This window comes from Rana temporaria, chromosome 2 (genome assembly GCF_905171775.1).
Source record: "Rana temporaria chromosome 2, aRanTem1.1, whole genome shotgun sequence".
In the NCBI taxonomy this organism is placed as follows: Eukaryota; Metazoa; Chordata; class Amphibia; order Anura; family Ranidae; genus Rana; species Rana temporaria.
Genome location: NC_053490.1, coordinates 41,360,301 through 41,377,960, shown reverse-complemented (window position 1 = coordinate 41,377,960; position 17,660 = coordinate 41,360,301). Strand labels below are relative to the sequence as shown.

Here is a 17,660-nt window from a genome sequence, read left to right as displayed (position 1 = left end):
GACTGGCTTTGAAATTGCCCCAGCCCTTGTTCAAATGTAATCCGGGGACAAAACTGGGGACAGACTTGGGCTGGGGACAGTGTTCTCAATCCGGGGATGTCCGGGGATGAAACCGGGGATGTCTGGTCACCCTAAACTAGAAGCAACAAAGATGTTGTCGCTTCCTGTTTCAGAACTTACATTGACTGGCAGGTAGAGCCAGGGGAGCATCTAACTGAGCAGATGTCTGCTCAGTTAAATGCTTTGAAGGGCAAGAGAGACACCAATGTCTCCACAAAGAGCATCTGTCACCTGTCCAATGCTGTCATATGGGCAGTGGTGGCTGGTGGTATATATTTATTTTTGGGGGGAGGGGTGGCGGCTTCACTCTGCATCTCATGCTTCCTTGGCTTCACGTCGGCGCAACTTCCCCTGCGTCTGCTCCCTCCTCCTACTCGTCGGCCAATAGGATTGCTTCTCCTCTCGGCCAATCAGGTCTCAGGACCCACTTCCTAAACCTGGATTGGCCAGGAGGAGAATCAGGAAGACAACAGTGAATATTCATTCGCAATTGTCACACAACTGGGTGGGCTCGGGGCGCTGTACTCTGCGCCCTCCGAGCCTACCCTTTTTTAAGCTAATTTGAGCCTCTGGCTCTAATCACATGCTTCTAAAAAAAAAAAAAATACCCCCATTGGAACCCATGTGTCCAGCTCTGTAAATTAGGGACCAGGCGCATGGATTAGGGGGGCAGCGCCCCTGCGCCCCATATGGACAGGCCGCTGCACATGGGGGTATGTTTACCTGTTCTGGTAGCAATAAAATTAATTAGCTGAAGACCAGGCATTTTCTGGCACTTTTTGTTTGTTTAGAACCCCCAAATATTAACCCAGAGAAAAGCAGGCGATGCCCATAGGTGAGTGCAGAAGTCAGCAACACATGTGTAAGGAATCAGAGGACTAAGAGAATACTGCAGCAAGGAGGTAAGAATACACAGGCAGGAAAACTGCAGGCTGAATCATGACAAATTCATTTTATTATATATATATATATATATTTTAATTATTGCCGTATTTTTTGGCGTGTAACACGCACCCTAACTTTAAGAGGGGAGTTTTAGGAAAAAACTTTCCACAGCCCCCTGCGTTTAACACACAGGCACAGTTTACCCTCTATTGTCAGGGTAAAAAAGTGAGTGTTATACACCAATAAATACAGTACTTATTTTTTTTTTAATATGCAATTGATAAACATTTACACAAATATTGTGCAACATAAACAATTGTAACGATCATCTTTTTATTCTACAAGGTCTCTTCTTTCAGAAAATATATCATGTTTGGGTGATTTTAGTAATTTTATGGTCAAAAATGCAGATTTTTACAAGTGTGCCGAATAAAAATCACTATGGCACGTGGAAAGCAGGAAGGATCACGGTGGCACGTGGAAAGCAGGAAGGATCACTGTGGCACATGGAAGGCAGGAAGGATCACTATGGCACATGGAAGGCAGGAAGGATCAAATGGGGAAAAATGCAGATTTTTACATGTGTGCAAAAATTAAAAAAATATTCTCCTGAGCGGCCAATCTAAACTATGTTGCAACCCCGCTGGCGTTGAGTCCATTCGTAGATGTGAATGTGGCCTATTGGTCCACCATAATGCACATAGCGTCCCATCTTAATGAAAAGTATATCACTCGATGGACTGCCTATGTACTAACTACGTTAACATTTCAACTGATACCTTATGAGTTATGAGTGCCGTCCCACATTCAGTCTTCTCCGTGTTTTCGAAAGCTTCTGGGGGCAAAATATAATCTGTAGAGACCACTGCTTCTGTTTCGGAGTCACCATCCAAACTTCTATCCGTGAAAGGAGTGTTGGACACAGGTTCAACCACAGAGGAGCTGCAGGATCAACAAAGAAGAGAGAGTTAGATTAGGTCTCAATGAGCTTATTAATGGATATATGACATTTTCATGAAAAATAAATTACAGGGCCATTGACTAATGGATGGATTATTTTTGTAGAATAAGGATAATGTTTAGTGCAAGGCAGCAAACCTCCCAACTTTTGAGTTGCGTGCCGCAGCAAAAATTCGGTGGGCCAAACATGATAGTGGAAGGGGATTAAGAGCAGTGGTTAAACAAAACCTGGACTTCCTTGTACCAAAAATATATTGTTTCATTGCTGTGCCACATGATGGAGTTTCCAGTGTTAACCAACCTTTAGGGAGATTGGAGAGAAGGAAAGATCACTGTTATATGGAAGGAAGTATCACTATGGTATATGGAAGAAAGGAAGGAGGGATCACTATGGTACATGGAAAGCCGGAAGGAAGGATCACTATGGAATATGGAAGTCAGGAAGGATCGCTTTGGCACATGGAAGGCAGGAAGGATTACTATGACACATGGAAGGCAGGAAGGATTACTATGACACATGGAAGGCAGGACAAATTACTATGACACATGGAAGGCAGGTAGGATCTCTATGGCACATGTAAGGCAGGAAGAATCACTATGACACATGCAAGGCAGGAAGGATCACTATGACACATGAAAGGCAGGAAGGATCACTATGACACATGAAAGGCAGGAAGGATCACTATGACACATGGAAGGTGTCATGGCAAAATTGGCTGTATGCAGAGCACACCGCCAATTTGCCCTCCATACGAAGTGAGCTCACAGGGTGTGAGGTCCACCCAGCAGATGCCCATATATGGATTTGACAACACAGGATGTGATAATACATGATAACCTTTCTAACAGGGATTCAATACAGTAATATAACAATATAATACAGCAATAATACAATAACAATAGGATACAGTTCCTGATGAGAGGAGCTTATCTGCAGGTGTAGGCGCACATCACAAAACAGTGTTGATCAGGCACTGAGAGATGACAGGAGCGCACACCAGCTAAACTGACAATGCTCTTGCAGAGCTGACGCACCCGGAAGGCGAATATCTGTGCATGACACAGGGGCCCTTTTCGCCAGCCGACACCCCCACTCCACAAACACCCTTCTCCAAATCAGGAAGTGTATCTCAACCAGTCTGTCTGCCCCAGTCAGCTTTCTAGAGCGGGCTGAGGGAGAACCAATAATGGGTGACACTATGACAATACATATTAAATACATCTTCAAATTTCCACAACAAAGGTAAGAAGGATCACTATGACACATGGAAGGCAGGAAGGATCACTATGGCACATGTAAGGCAGGAAGGATCACTATGACTCATCCCAGTACAGAGGAACACCGATCGGTCTCCTCCCCTTGTGAGTCCCCTCCCCCTACAGTTAGAATTACTTCCTAGGATACACATTTAACCCCTTGATCGCCCCCTAGTGTTAACCCCTTTCCTGCCAGTGTCATTTATACAGTAACCCGTGCATATTTATAGCACTGATCGCTGTATAAATGTGAATGGTTCCAAAATAGTGTCAAAAGTGTCCGATGTGTCCACCACAATGTTACAGTCGCAATAAAAATCGCAGATTGTGGCATTACTAGTGAAAAAAAATGCCACAAAACTATCCCCTATTTTGTAGACGCTATAACTTTTGCGCAAACCAATCAATATTCGCTTATTGCGATTTTTTTTACCAACAATATGTAGAAGAATACGTATCGGCCTAAACTGAGGATTTTTTTTTTTTAAATGGGATATTTATTATAGCAAAAAGTAAAAAATATTGGCCCAGATTCACATACATTGGCGCATATTTATGCCGGCGTAGTGTATCTAATATACGCTACGCCGAACCAGCGCAGAGAGGCAAGCACCGAATTCACAAAGTACTTGCCTCCCAAACTGCGCTGGGTTCCCTCGGCGTAAGCCGTCGTAAGTGGGCGTGAGCCATGCTAATGAGGCGTGACCCCATGTAAATGATGGGCCAAGCGCCATAAAGATATGAATAACGAACGGCGCATGCTCCGTCCCGTGGACGTATCACAGTGCGCATGCTCAGAATCACGTCGGATCGAATGCCTAAGATACGTCGAATCACTGCCTACGACATGAACGTAACCTACGCCTAGCCATATTCACGTACTACGTAAACAACATAAAATACGACGGCTGTGTTCCCTGGTCCATACCTTTGCATGAGTTGCGCCTCATAGATGGGGAATAACTTTACGCCGGACGTACGACTTACGCAAACCACATATATTATGCGCCGGGCGCAAGTACGTTCGTGAATCGACGTATATCCCTCATTTACATATTCAAATCGGAAATCAATGGGAGCGTCACTTGCGGCCAGCGTAAATATGCGCTCACGATACCCTGGCGTAGGAAAGTTACGTCGTTCGGATGAAGCCTATTTTCAGGCGTATCTAGTTCTGTGGGCACGGTGCATAGATACGATGGCGCATATTTACACTTACGCGGCGTATCTCGAGATACGCCGGCGTAAGTGGTTTGTGAATCCGGGCCATTGTGTTTTTTTCAAACTTGTTACTCTTCTTTTGTTCATAGCAAAAAAAATAAAAACCGCAGAGGTGATTAAATACCACCAAAAGAAAACTTCATTTTTTGGGTACAGTGTTGTATGACTGCGCAATTGTCATTCAAAGTGTGACAGCGCTAAAAACTAAAAATAGGCCTGGGCAGGAAGGGGGTGAAAATGACCGGTATTGAAGTTTTGTGAAGTTTTTTTATGTACGGTCTACTCTTGAAGCAATAGGATAAAAGTAAGACCTGGACAGATTTGTCTGGTATGTTTCCATTCTGATTTTTTTTTAAACTTTGATTTTACAGTGCATTTAATGCCCAAGAGTGACATTTATTTTTCATCTTTTGCACTGCTGACGCTCTGTTTCCCTTGACCCTACACTCCACGATAACCTGTAGCGAGGTGACAGCTTTTACGTGTTGATATACAGCAGATTACTGCTTCAGCTACCATAGACGCTCAAGTTCTCTGCAACTACATAAATACAGAGTGGACACAAAATGACTTCAATTGAAATCAGAATCCAATTTTCCACTATAAGTGTCTGAGTCGTATATCTTTTTCTGCTGGTGTGCCCCCGGGTCATATCCGCAGACTTTGAACTTGGTAAAGAGACATGAGGCCCAATTTACTAAACCATGCCCGCACGCCCTGCCATATGAGTGGATTTGTGGCATTGGCAAAAAACATCTTCATTGCATAACTATATTTACTATGCACCTATAATACGTGCGACTGTCACACTGCACATGCGGCAAATTAACAAAGGTAGCTTACTAAGGACCAGGGCTTTTTTTCAATGGGAACGGCACCTCTAGCACTGAATGTAGGTAATGGCAGTGGGTACTGGGGTATGCTGGCAGGAATCTATTTTTGTGTGGTTGGGCAATTGTTGGGGGAGAAGTATGTTGTTGCTGGCTGCTGGAGGGTCTATTGATGCTGGATGCTGGGAAATCTGTTGTTGTTGCTGGGGTGGATCTATTGTTGCTGGGGTGGGTCTATTGTTGCTGGGGGATGTATATTGCATGGGGGCTCTATTGTTCCCGGGGAATCTGTTGTTGCTGTAGTGGGTCTAGTGTTGGTATCTATTGTTGCTGGGGGGAATTAGTATTGCTGTGGCATCTATTGTTGCTGGGGGGATCTATTGTTGCTGGGGTGGATCTATTGTTGCTGGGGTGGGTCTATTGTTGCTGGGGGGGATGTAGTGTTGCATGGGGGCTCTATTGTTCCTGGGGAATCTGTTGTTGATGTAGTGGGTCTAGTGTTGCTGTTGGTATCTATTGTTGCTGGGGGGAATTAGTGTTGCTGTGGCATCTATTGTTGCTGGGGGGGATCTATTGTTGCTGGGATGAGTCAGGTGTTGCTGGGGGTGTCTATTATTGCTAAGGGTGTCTACTGTTGCTGGGGATCTATTGCTGGGATGGGGTATATTGTTGCTGGGGTGGGTCTAATGTTGCTGGGGGTATATATTATTGCTTGGGGAATTTATTATTGCTGGGAGCATCTATTGTTGCTGGGATAGGGTCTATTTTTGCTGGCTGCAGAGAATCTATTTTACTGCCTTTCTTGTTATCATTACTGAATAGCATACAAAAGCACCACAAAATAATACTTGGTTCTGTATTATCTAAAAGGGCCAGTACTGGGAGGTGGGTAAGGGTGGAACCAAGAGACGGTGCTCGAGGTTGGTTAAGGGGCTGACTCAGAAGGAGAAGTTCATGCACCTATTCTTTGATAATAAAAGCCCTCCAGCATCTGAACGTGTCACAACTTGGTGCTGATGTTCCTGCAAAAATAAGGCCTGATTCACACCTATGCAGGTTGCAGTTTGCATATTCTAGGTGCATTTTGTATTTTTCAATACACGTTTTTGACCCATTGAGGTCTGATGCCGCGTACACACGGGATGTGTTTTTTTTTTTAATGTCATTAAAAACGTTCGTGTGTGGGCTCCAGAGCATTTTTCACGATGTATAAAATGACCATTAAAAATTTAGAACATGCTCTAATTTTTCACAAGCATGCAGCAATGTCATCCCACATGTACGAGGACTAGAAGTACTGAACGACTATCTAGAAAATCACAGGATGCTAGCTAATCTACCTGAAGAAGTGGCTTCTAGATGGAATCGCTATGTGACTGAACAGTTAGATCTAAATAAGGACTTCCCAAGTTTTGAAAAGTTCTCTGAGTTTGTTAATAGGGAAGCACGAATAGCATGTAATCCAGTAATAGCATCTTATGCCTTAAAATCCTTAGAAGAAAGGCCTGCAAGACATACAAGACGTGCAAGAGCAACTAGCTTTGCAATCAACACATCAGCTAAAGGTCTAGATATCTGTGAAAGCAAGTTTAAAGTCACTACTGGGTTCAGTAAAGAGAAAGAACCGACAAATCCTCAGACTACCTTTAAGTGTATGTTCTGTGGAGAGAACCACTCCATACACAAGTGCCAACAATTGAAAGAGAAGTCCTCAAATGAAAATAAAAAGTTTGTACTTGATAACCAACTGTGTTTTGGATGCTTAAGAAAAGGCCATGTTACAAAGGAGTGTAAGAAAAAGGCTACATGCAGCGTCTGCAAAGGACGCCATCCTACGTCACTACATAAAGAACGTCCAAAGAAGGATGAATCCTCAATACCTAAAGATGCTGAGGAAGAAAAGAAAGTATCAGTATTCTCTTGCAGAGTAAGGGAAGGAGAAAGCAACGGCACATCAATGGTTGTACCAGTGTGCATTTCAAATCCTAAAAAGAGGAACAAGAAGGTATACACCTATGCACTACTGGATTCCCAAAGCGACGTCACCTTCATTGATTAAGAAATCTGCAATAAATTACAAGTGGCTACAGAACCAGTGAAGCTCAAGCTCACCACAATGACGGGGAAAGACACATTAGTGAGCAGTCAAAAGGTTAAAGGACTGAGAGTTAGAGGACTTCATTCAAACCTCACATTAAATCTGCCTCCATCTTATACAAAAGATGATATACCTCTAGATCGAGATCGCATACCTACCTGTGAAACAGCCAATAAATGGGAGCACCTATCTATCATATCTCATGAAATGTCCCTGCTGAAGGAATTTGGTGTCGGGCTGTTGATAGGCTACGATTGTCCCGAAGCTTTGGTACCACGAGAGGTAATCACAGGAGGAAGGGGTGAACCCTACGCTGTTCGAACTGATCTAGGATGGGGTGTTGTTGGAGGAAAACAGCAGATTGCAAACTCAAGACAGGTGACAGGATTGTGTCATCGAATATCTGTCCAAGAGCTACCAACTGTAAGTTCAGCAAAGGTAATCAAGATCCTTGAATCTGACTTTGCAGACATAAGTTCTGAAGAGAAGAGTGTATCCCAAGAAGACATAAAGTTCGTACACACTCTAGAAGAAAGTATTCAGCAGAATCAACAAGGTTATCTTAAAATGCCCTTACCCTTCAGAGAACGACCTTGTCTGCCAAATAACAGAAATCTTGCCCTAGCAAGATTGAAATGCTTGAAGAAAAAGATGGGAAGAGATCCCAAATTCAAGCAGGATTATTTGAAATTCATGGAAGGCATCCTTGAAGAAGGACATGCAGAGAAGGTGAATAACCAACCTAAAGAAGAAGTGTGGTATATCCCACATCAAGGTGTTTACCACCCAAAGAAACCAGATTAAATTAGAGTAGTATTTGATTGCTCAGCAAAGTATGATGGTGTTGCATTGAACGATCATCTACTAAAAGGACCAGATCTTACAAACACTCTGCCTGGAGTACTTTGTAGGTTCAGAAAGTATCCCATAGCGGTCATGTGTGACTTTGAAAAATGTTCCACCAGTTCCATGTGAAGGATGAAGATAGAGACTTCCTAAGGGTTCCTATGGTGGGAGGACGGAGATACAGATACAGAGCCAGCAGAATACAGAATGAAAGTACATTTGTTTGGAGCAGCATCGTCTCCAGGTTGTGCCAATTATGGTATGAAGTACTTGGCTAATAAAAATGAAAAGGATTGTCCATCAGCAGCAAATTTTCTTAAGAAAAACTTCTATGTAGATGATGGTCTTATAAGTCTAGAGTCCACAGAATCTGCAATCAAAATAGTAAAGGAAAGCCAAGAATTGTGCGCAAGAGGAAACCTGCGCCTTCACAAATTCATCTCAAACAGAAAGGTACTGGAATCCATCAGTGACTCTGAACGTGCATCAACAATGAAGAATGTAGATCTCAATTATGATCATCTTCCAGTTCAGAATGTACTTGGCTTGGGATGGAATGTAGAGAACGACGAGTTCTTCTTTGAGATATCCTTTGAAGAGAAAGTGGCAACCAGATGTACCATTCTTTCCGCAGTGGCTTTCTATATATGATCCACTGGGATTCTTGGCCCCAGTAATCCTCAAAGCAAAAGAATTACTACAAGAATTATGCAGACGGAAGTTGGGATGGTATGAACCCATACCTGAAGATTTGAGGCCAAGGTGGGAGACTTGGATAAGAGACTTGCAAAATTTGAAAGAAGTTCGGATACCCAGATGTTTTGTACCTCATGATTTCGGAGAGTACAAGAAAATAAAACTTCATCACTTTTCAGACGCCAGTAGTTATGGCTATGGTCAGTGCTCCTACATCAGAGTGATAGGAGAAGGAAAAATACATTGTGCCCTGGTTATGGGAAAAACCAGAGTTGCACCTACCAGTATTCAGACAATACCAAGACTTGAACTGACAGCGGCTGTTGTTTCAGCATCAGTAAGCAAGTTTCTAAGAGAAGAATTAGAGTTAAAAATAGATGAAGAATATTTCTGGACGGACTCACAAGTTGTCTTAGGATACATAAACAACGAAGCTCGAAGATTCCATATCTTTGTCGCCAACAGAGTTCAGAAAATTTGGGAAATGACAAATCCGGAACATTGGCATCACGTTGATACGAAACAAGAAAAATTGGGTCATGGGACTTTAAATGGGGCATGGACGGGTTTGTAAAATTGTTAAGGATATCAACAGTAAAAGATCTATCACAGTCCCATCAAGGGAAATCTCTGTGGTCAAAAGAAATTGCTTAGTGATCAATCCGAAAAAGAAATTGAAGGAGTCAAATGTAAACTTAATAATGTGATCTGTATCATAATATATAATACAGAGATCATGCATACAAAGGCATAATACATGTAGTCATAATAACATTGATATAAAAAATATTCAAAATCCAGGACATGACCATTAAAAGCAATCACAATAGATTGACATATAGATACAGTAGACATGATTATCCAATAAAATGGGTAGATGAAAACAAAATGGTGATAAAACACATAATTGGGCAAGCTTGATCTTGGCATCCCTGAGTATAGACTCGACGCGTTTCTTGGCGTTTAAAGCCAGTCATCAGGAGTGGGGTGCATAGCAATAAGCTAGAGAGAAATAGGAGGGGGGGGGGGAGGGATAAACATACAGGTGAGTAGGTGCAATCTGCGTCATTTGAATCATGGTAGCAGCATAAGCGAGTTTGGTGGTATGGTATATTACCTTTATGTTGGGCCAAAAGTGGAATAACCCTTGCGTTCCAAACTAAGGAGTGGGATGATGGTCCTGGAATGAAATGTCTCCCCCGGAGTTGAAGCGGGGACACCTCCCCCTTAGTCCAAGGACAGACCAGCCATTGAGGAGAGCCAAGGACAGAGAGACGTGGGACATCAGTCAGATGAGGCAAAAGCAGCCACAGCACAATGCCAAAGGGTGAGGCGGGCGCACATGGGGCACACATTTGAGTACTGGTAAAGGAAAAAAAGTGAATGAATAAGGTTGTCAATCACTATGGGGTACTGGGGTATGGGTCCTATGTAGGAAAAATCAATTACCAGTGAGTGTGGATACATGGAGCCTCTCATCAGATGGGAATGTGTGAAGTGAGATTGCCTGGGCCATCCAAACTAAATACCCACATCCTGGGGGCGTGTCCCCACTAACGTCATGCATCATCGCATTGGGCCAGACAGTGGAAACAGCATTACTTAAAATATGGGACGACGCTCTTGAGGCCGCAGACGAAGGAGAATCCTGTCTCCTGGTTCTGCTGGACCTAAGCGCAGCCTTCGACACGGTAGACCATAAACTGTTACTGACGCGGCTGGCTGAGGTAGCCAGAGTCGCAGAAGGTGATTTACCATGGTTTTCCTCTTTTCTAGAAAACCGATCACAAACAGTGAAACTGGGATCTTTCATGTCTGAAAAACGCACGGTGTCATGTGGAGTTCCCCAAGGGTCCCCCCCTGTCGCCGGTGCTTTTCAACATCTATCTTCGCCCTCTCTTTGAAATCATCAGTAGCCAAGAACTACTTTATCACTCATATGCAGACGATACGCAACTGTATTTCCGCATCTGCAACAAAAAGAATCATCATCTCAGTTTAGAGAAATGTCTCTCTTTGATAAAAAAACTGGATGACTAAGAGTTATCTTAAACTCAATAGCTCTAAAACAGAACTTCTCATGTTTCACGCCAGCCGCAAGAGTCAACTGGCACCAACCTGGACACCCCCGCCCATTCTGGGCCAAATCATCACCCCTAGCTCCAAAGTCAAAAGTCTCGGGGTCATCTTCGACACCTACATGACAATGGATGCACAAATAGGGTCAGTAGTCAGCGGATCTCACCATCTGTTGCGCCTACTATGCAGACTTATTCCATTTATTCCCAAAGAAGACGTAGCAGTCATGGTGGGAACAATTGTGAACTCCAGACTGGACTATGCAAATGCCCTTTACCTCGGACTCCCAAAGTACCAAATCTCTCGTCTGCAAGTCGTTCAAAATACGGCTGCCAGACTTGTGACTGGGAAAAAACCATGGGAATCAATCTCACCTTCGTTGAGAACCCTTCACTGGTTGCCAGTAAAGGACAGAATTGCATTCAAAGCACTCTGTCTGACGCATAAGTGCATCCATGGGAAGGCTCCGCAATATCTTTGCGACAAGATAGAACTCCATAATTCCAATCGTGTTCTGCGATCCACCAACCAAAATCTGGTCAAGGTACCTAAAGCAAGATACAAGTCCAAAGGAGAAAGAAGGTTTGCTTTCCAAGGTCCTAGACTATGGAATGCTTTACCAACCAGCATTCGGTTGGTAATGGACGGATCAAAACTCTGCCCTTCTGATGTCAAGAGACAGGAACAACAAGCGCCCAGAGGCGATTCAGTTCGCATGTGCCGCGCTATATAAGTCTTTCATTCATTCATTCATTCAGTGGGATGGAAAAAAGCGACCACTTGAGGTGCAAAGACCTCGGTGGGCGTCTACCGGTCCAGTCAGCCATGCGGGATGGAAAAGCCATGCAGCAATTAATGGCGTCCTAGGACGCCATGCATGCAGCATGCTAGCATGACGCCGATGCACCGAAAATCCGCCCCACCCCCATCAAGGAAAAAAAAAAATGGGGGATGGGCAGGGGAGGAGGAGCTGGGTGCATCACAACCCCGGGAAGAGAGACACCAGGTCAATCAAGCCCTAAAAATCACATGGGTTGGGCAAATATAAAGCATGAATAGAAAGGTAAACAGATGGTTGATTGCAACTCAGAGTAATTAAAAAAGGGGAAATAATTATAGCAATATTCACCTGCTGTTAAAGGGAAATAATGAAAATTGAAAAAATTTAGTTGATAAGGGGAGTTAGGACAATACAAAGCATAACCCGGCAGATCATGCTTCAAGAGGTCTGAATGTAACAGAATTGAAAAATTCTAATTGGTTCACCGGTCCAGAGTTCCTTTGGGAAAAGGAGATCATACCCAGTGAAGGTTACACAGAATTGTCTATGGGTGATCCAGAAGTAAAGGTTGTACAAACATTGAGCACTGCTGCCAAGCGTCAAGATGACATACTTGAAAGATTAGCCAGATGTTCAAAATGGAATACAGTCATAAACGTAGGAGACTCAAAACCTGACAAAAAGGGAAAACGTCTCACTACTCCACTCAACTTGGAACATCCTATACAGAAGTTAGTTGTTCTACTTGATAGTGATAAAAGACACTTGGAAGTTGATTCCCCAAATTCATGTTCACATCCTACTATAGAGAACAAGAATTATAGGTAATTTTGGTGAGAGTGTAGCTGACCAGCTAGAACCTGTCCTAGGTCGCTAATATAACCTACATGTATATACAGCTAAACCTGCTGAGAACCTAAATGTAATGCACATGTTTATATGTGAGAGACAAAGCAAAGTTATTCACTGTGATTTTATGCTTGGATGTCATATAACAGTTGTATGTTGTGTTCACAGAAGCAAAAGAAAAAATATGCCTTTGAGGCCTCGTACACACGGACGGACAGTCCGCTCAAAACGGTCCGCCGGACCGTTTTCAGCGGACATGTCCGCCCGCAGATTTCTGTCTGATGGTTGTACACACCATCAGACAGAAATCCGCGCGTAAACAATACGCGGGGACGTGGCCGCGCCATCGCCGCGCCGATGACGCGGCGACGTTGGCGGCCCTGGAAGTTCAAAGCTTCCACGCATGCGTCGAATCAGTACGACGCATGCGAGGGATGGCAGTCGGTCGGACGTGTCCGGTGAGTCTGTACAGACGACCGAACACGTCCGACGGACAGGTTTCCAGCGGACAGGTTTCTTAGCATGCTAAGAAATTTTTGTCCGCTGGAAACTGTCCGATCCGCCGGACAATTGTCCGGTCAGGCCTACACACGACCGGATCTGTCCGCTGAAACTGGTCCGTCGGACCAGTTTCAGCGGACAGATCCGGTCGTGTGTACGGGGCATAAGAATCATTTATTTATATGACAGTAAAGGTAAGCTTAATAACACAGTAGAATTCATACCAGAAAGTATAGATTTAAGCTTTTGTGACTCATCAGGAGTCTTGGCCAATCACAGCCAATTTCACATTGAGCAGAGTCTTGACCTATCACAGCCAGCTTTGCATCCATTCTGTCTGGGAAGTCCCCCAGCACATGGGCTGGAAAATTCATTCCACCACACAGACAGAGAACAGAACAAACACACAGAATCAGAGTTCAGTTCATGGAAGCAAGGGGCCAAATAGATATGTCAGTCATACAGTGATATACCCGTATATGTTTCTATTGTAAATAATGTGATTAGAACTGTATACTGAACTAGTTGTGTGTTCACTTGTAGTTCCACCAAACTCAGCAAACTCATCTAACCAAACAAACTCAAACTAGCCTAACCAAACTAATTCACGAACTAAAGCAACCTCACCAAACCCTGCAAACCACAGAGTTATACCTTTCAGAGAAATTAGAGAATGCTTTAATAACTTACAGAGAGAGTGTAAATACTGAAGAAAGAAATATATCCACCATCTTATGTTAAACGACAAGATTGAATGTTTTGCACCGCCATTTTCTGTTATACTTTATTCAACATGTGTTTTGTACATGGACTGTCTGCTGCAAAGCAGCAGTGTTATATATGAAGAAAAGTGAAGTTAATAAAGAAGTTATTTTAAGCATTTGGTGTGCTCTTTAAACCTATTGCTTCCATAGAACGGCACTAGAGGAATTTCAGAGTAATAGACTAGGGTGACCACATTTCCAAACTACCATTCAGGGACACCCTCCCTTCCCAAAAATCAGCTTGTGCTGTAACGAATCACAGCACAGTGATTGGACACAAGAGGCGGGATTTATAATTTCTCCAATCACAAGCAGGGGGCGGGATTGTGCTCCTCCAGACAATCCCGGCCAGGACAAGTACTGTCAGGGAGTAAAGCGGTGATGTGGTGGCCTTTTTTGGGGGCATCAGATTGGCCCGGGGGGTGGATGTGTCAGTTTCATTCTGGGACACTGTACTGTCCTGGATTAAATGTGCCCGGGACAGACCTGCAAAATGCGGGACTGTCCCGGGCAATTCGGGACACGTGGTCACCCTATAATAGACAGTCTTGTTGGACTGAAAAGTCAGAGACATAACATTCTTCTAATGCCACAGCGCATGAGGCACTTGATAGTGCTGCGCCTGCCACAATGGGTGAAGTGGAGGAAGAGTCGCTGAAGAGGGGTAAAAGTAAGATTTGGATGGGGGATGCAGAGGTAAGCAGCTGCGCATCGCACACCGCCAAACTCTGCATGTAGTGCATCCCTAACCACTTGCCGACCGCCACATGCAGATGACAACATCGAATGGGCAGTGCTTTGCGAGTCTGCTCGCGGGTCCCGGGAACTCCATGTTCCCGGGCGGTCCGCGATTGGGGTCGGCAAAAGCAGAACAGGGGGATGCCTTTGTAAACAAGGCATTCCCCTGTTCTGCCTAGTGACATGTTACTGATCTCACCGTTTCCGTGATCGTGAACGGTCATCAGTGACGTGTCCCTAATCACTCCCTAGGTCACACTTAAAGCGGTGTTTCACCCTAAAAACAAATTTCTAGCATAGCATACTAGCGCGATCTACAGTACACATTTTATTTATTTTTTGGCGCCGTACTTACAGTTTACTGCCGTAGAGAAGTTTCAGACTCCCCGCGGGGGAATGGGCGTTCCTATGCAGAGGGAAGATGATTGACGGCCGGCTATGGCGCGTCACGCTTCCCGAAGATAGCCGAAATAGGACTTGCCTCTTCACGAGGCGCCGTGAAGAGGCAAGTCCTATTTCGGCTATCTTCGGGAAGCGTGACGCGCCATAGCCGGCCGTCAATCATCTTCCCTCTGCATAGGAACGCCCATTCCCCGTGGGGAGTCTGAAACTTCTCTACGGCAGTAAACTGTAAGTACGGCGCCAAAAAAATAAAATAAATGTGTACTGTAGATCGCGCTAGTATGCTTGATGGCATGCTAGAAAAAAAAAATGTTTTTTTTAGGGTAAACCCCCGCTTTAACCCCTTTAGCGCCACCTAGTGGTTAACCCCTTCACTGCCAGTGTCATTTATACGGGGGGTTGTGGTTGCGTTCCTGCACCTATTTTCTGAGAAAAAAAGCCCTGCTTTTTATAAATATTCTTATCCTGCTGACTCACCCTACTTACTCCATACCAACCCTAGCCACGCACACCTATATTAGGCTTTCTCTTTGCAGGCTTTCTTATTTTAGTTTTCAGAAAGTATAGCAATTCTATAGATTCAGATTTCAAGTTTTGAACCTCGATGAATTGAATTTTTTTTATGATTTTTTTAGAAAACACAATCAAAGCCTAAAGCAGGCTATAGACAAATCAAAAATCGAACGGAAATTCTTGTTGATTGTCAGGTCGTTTGGTTTTCACATCATTAGTGTGCGACGTGTGATTTTCATCCTGCAATCGAAAGTGTCTGATCCAACATGCTGGAATTTTTTCAAAAATGAATGAAACAAATGATGGCACAATCCATATGCGCCATTTTCATTTTTTTTTATAAATAGAACGTTTGGTTTACTAGTAATGTTGGTGATCTGTGATTTTTAGGGGGACTGTGACATTGCGGCGGACAGATTAGACACTTTTTTTGGGACCATTCAGCAATCAGAGCTAAAAATAGCCACTGATTACTGTATAACTGTCACTGGCAGGGAAGGAGTTAACACTGAGGTGTGATCAAGAGGTTAAAAGTGTGTCCTACTGAGTGTTTCTAACTGTGCGAGGGATGGGACTGACTAGGGGAGGAGAGAGATCGGTGTTTGTAATCAGTATGAACAGCAGATCTGTCTCCTCTCTCCTGACAGAGCAGAAATCTGTCTGTTCACATTAACAGATCTCCGTTCTGTCTCTCTCAGGAGCATCGGGGCCCGCCGGGAACGTGCATCGGCTCCGTCGTGCCGCGTGCTCCTACAGTGGCCAACGTACAGTTACAGTGATTAGCCCGGGGAAGCTAACCTGCCGCAGTACAACTGCGGCGACTGGTCCTTAACTGGTTAAGGGACTGATAAATCTTTGTCCTCAGTCACTTTCGACCTGGGGGGGGCCCTGTCGGGTAGGCTGTATGGGTGACCAGACATCCCCGGTTTCCAGGGACAGTCCCTGGATTGAGGACACTGTCCCCGGGTTTTGTCCCCGGATTGGATTTGAACAGGGGCTGGGGCCATTTCAAAGACAGTCAGTGCAGAATGAAAAAATAATAAAAATAACTCCACACAGTAATGCGAGGCTTTCTCCCTGGTGTGGAGTGCTCGCCCCCCTCCCTTGGACTACAGGAGAGTCGGGACGCTCTCTACGTTGCAGATAGAGAAAGGAGCTGTGTGTTAGTGGGCCTCCTAACTCTCCTGTAGTCCAAGGGAGGGGGCGAGCATGACACTCCACACCAGGGAGAAAGCCTTGCATTATGGTGTTGAGTTACAGACAGAAGAACAGGAAGTGAGGATTTCTCAGAAGAAATAAGGACATTTAAAAGCAAAATGGAAGGATGAGGTAAGTGAAGGAGGATTGCACTAAGGTAAAGGAAGCTATTTAGAAAAACAATTATACCTTTACAACCCCTTTAATTCACTATAGTTTCCCTTTAAATACATTCCTGCCTTAACTCGTTGATCCATACCAGGTGTATAATAATATATATAATTAGTACAATGATCATAGAATATACACAAATGCCCTGATGTGACCATATTTTCACTATTCGCAATATGCTTTGACAATGAAACACCAGACTGCTTTATCTGTTTTTATTCCCATTCCAAGCTATCTCATACTGCATCAGCATTTTCCAGATGATCTGAAAGAGAAGCAGCAGAAGTATTTTTATACCCAGATAGGAATAATAATAATAATAAAAATAAAAAGTTCAGCAAAATGAAGTCCTTTTCAGCTGTCTGATTTTGCTACAAATTCTGCCAGCGTTGAGGTCATAACAACTCAGACACCCCAGAAAATAGCCATACACCCCCAATCTTATCTTATACACATGTCCTATTTGTTTGTTTATGGTAAAACAATAGGAATTTAGAGGGTGGAAATCTACTGCCATCTACTGGCAGAAAAGGTAATGGATGGATAGTATGTAAAACAAAAAGACCCAAATAATTAGGACAACATTGGCTGCTTGAGGCCGAACGTCTGTCACTGATTAGGTCAGGGGAAGGGGGGAAGGGGTTTTGGTGGGGACTTTTCACGGCACTGGTTGGACACGGTATAGTAAAAAATAACAAATGTTTATTGAACATAAAACAGGTATCATAAAACAACATTTAAAGACAATCCCCACATTGCACATCAGAAAGTTATACACAAACTATGTCTGAATGTAAGGAGTCGATCGCCTC

General features: G+C 43.9%; 1 protein-coding gene across 1 annotated transcript in view; it reads right to left on the bottom strand.

The window, feature by feature from the left end:
• LOC120928974 (cyclic nucleotide-binding domain-containing protein 2-like) overlaps positions 1-17,660 on the bottom strand; it is a 387,861-nt gene that overhangs the window by 337,224 nt on the left and 32,977 nt on the right. Inside the window, exon 2 of the mRNA XM_040340130.1 lies at positions 1,725-1,887. Within this exon, the coding sequence (XP_040196064.1) occupies positions 1,725-1,887 (163 nt within the window). The remainder of the gene's footprint in view (positions 1-1,724; positions 1,888-17,660) is intronic.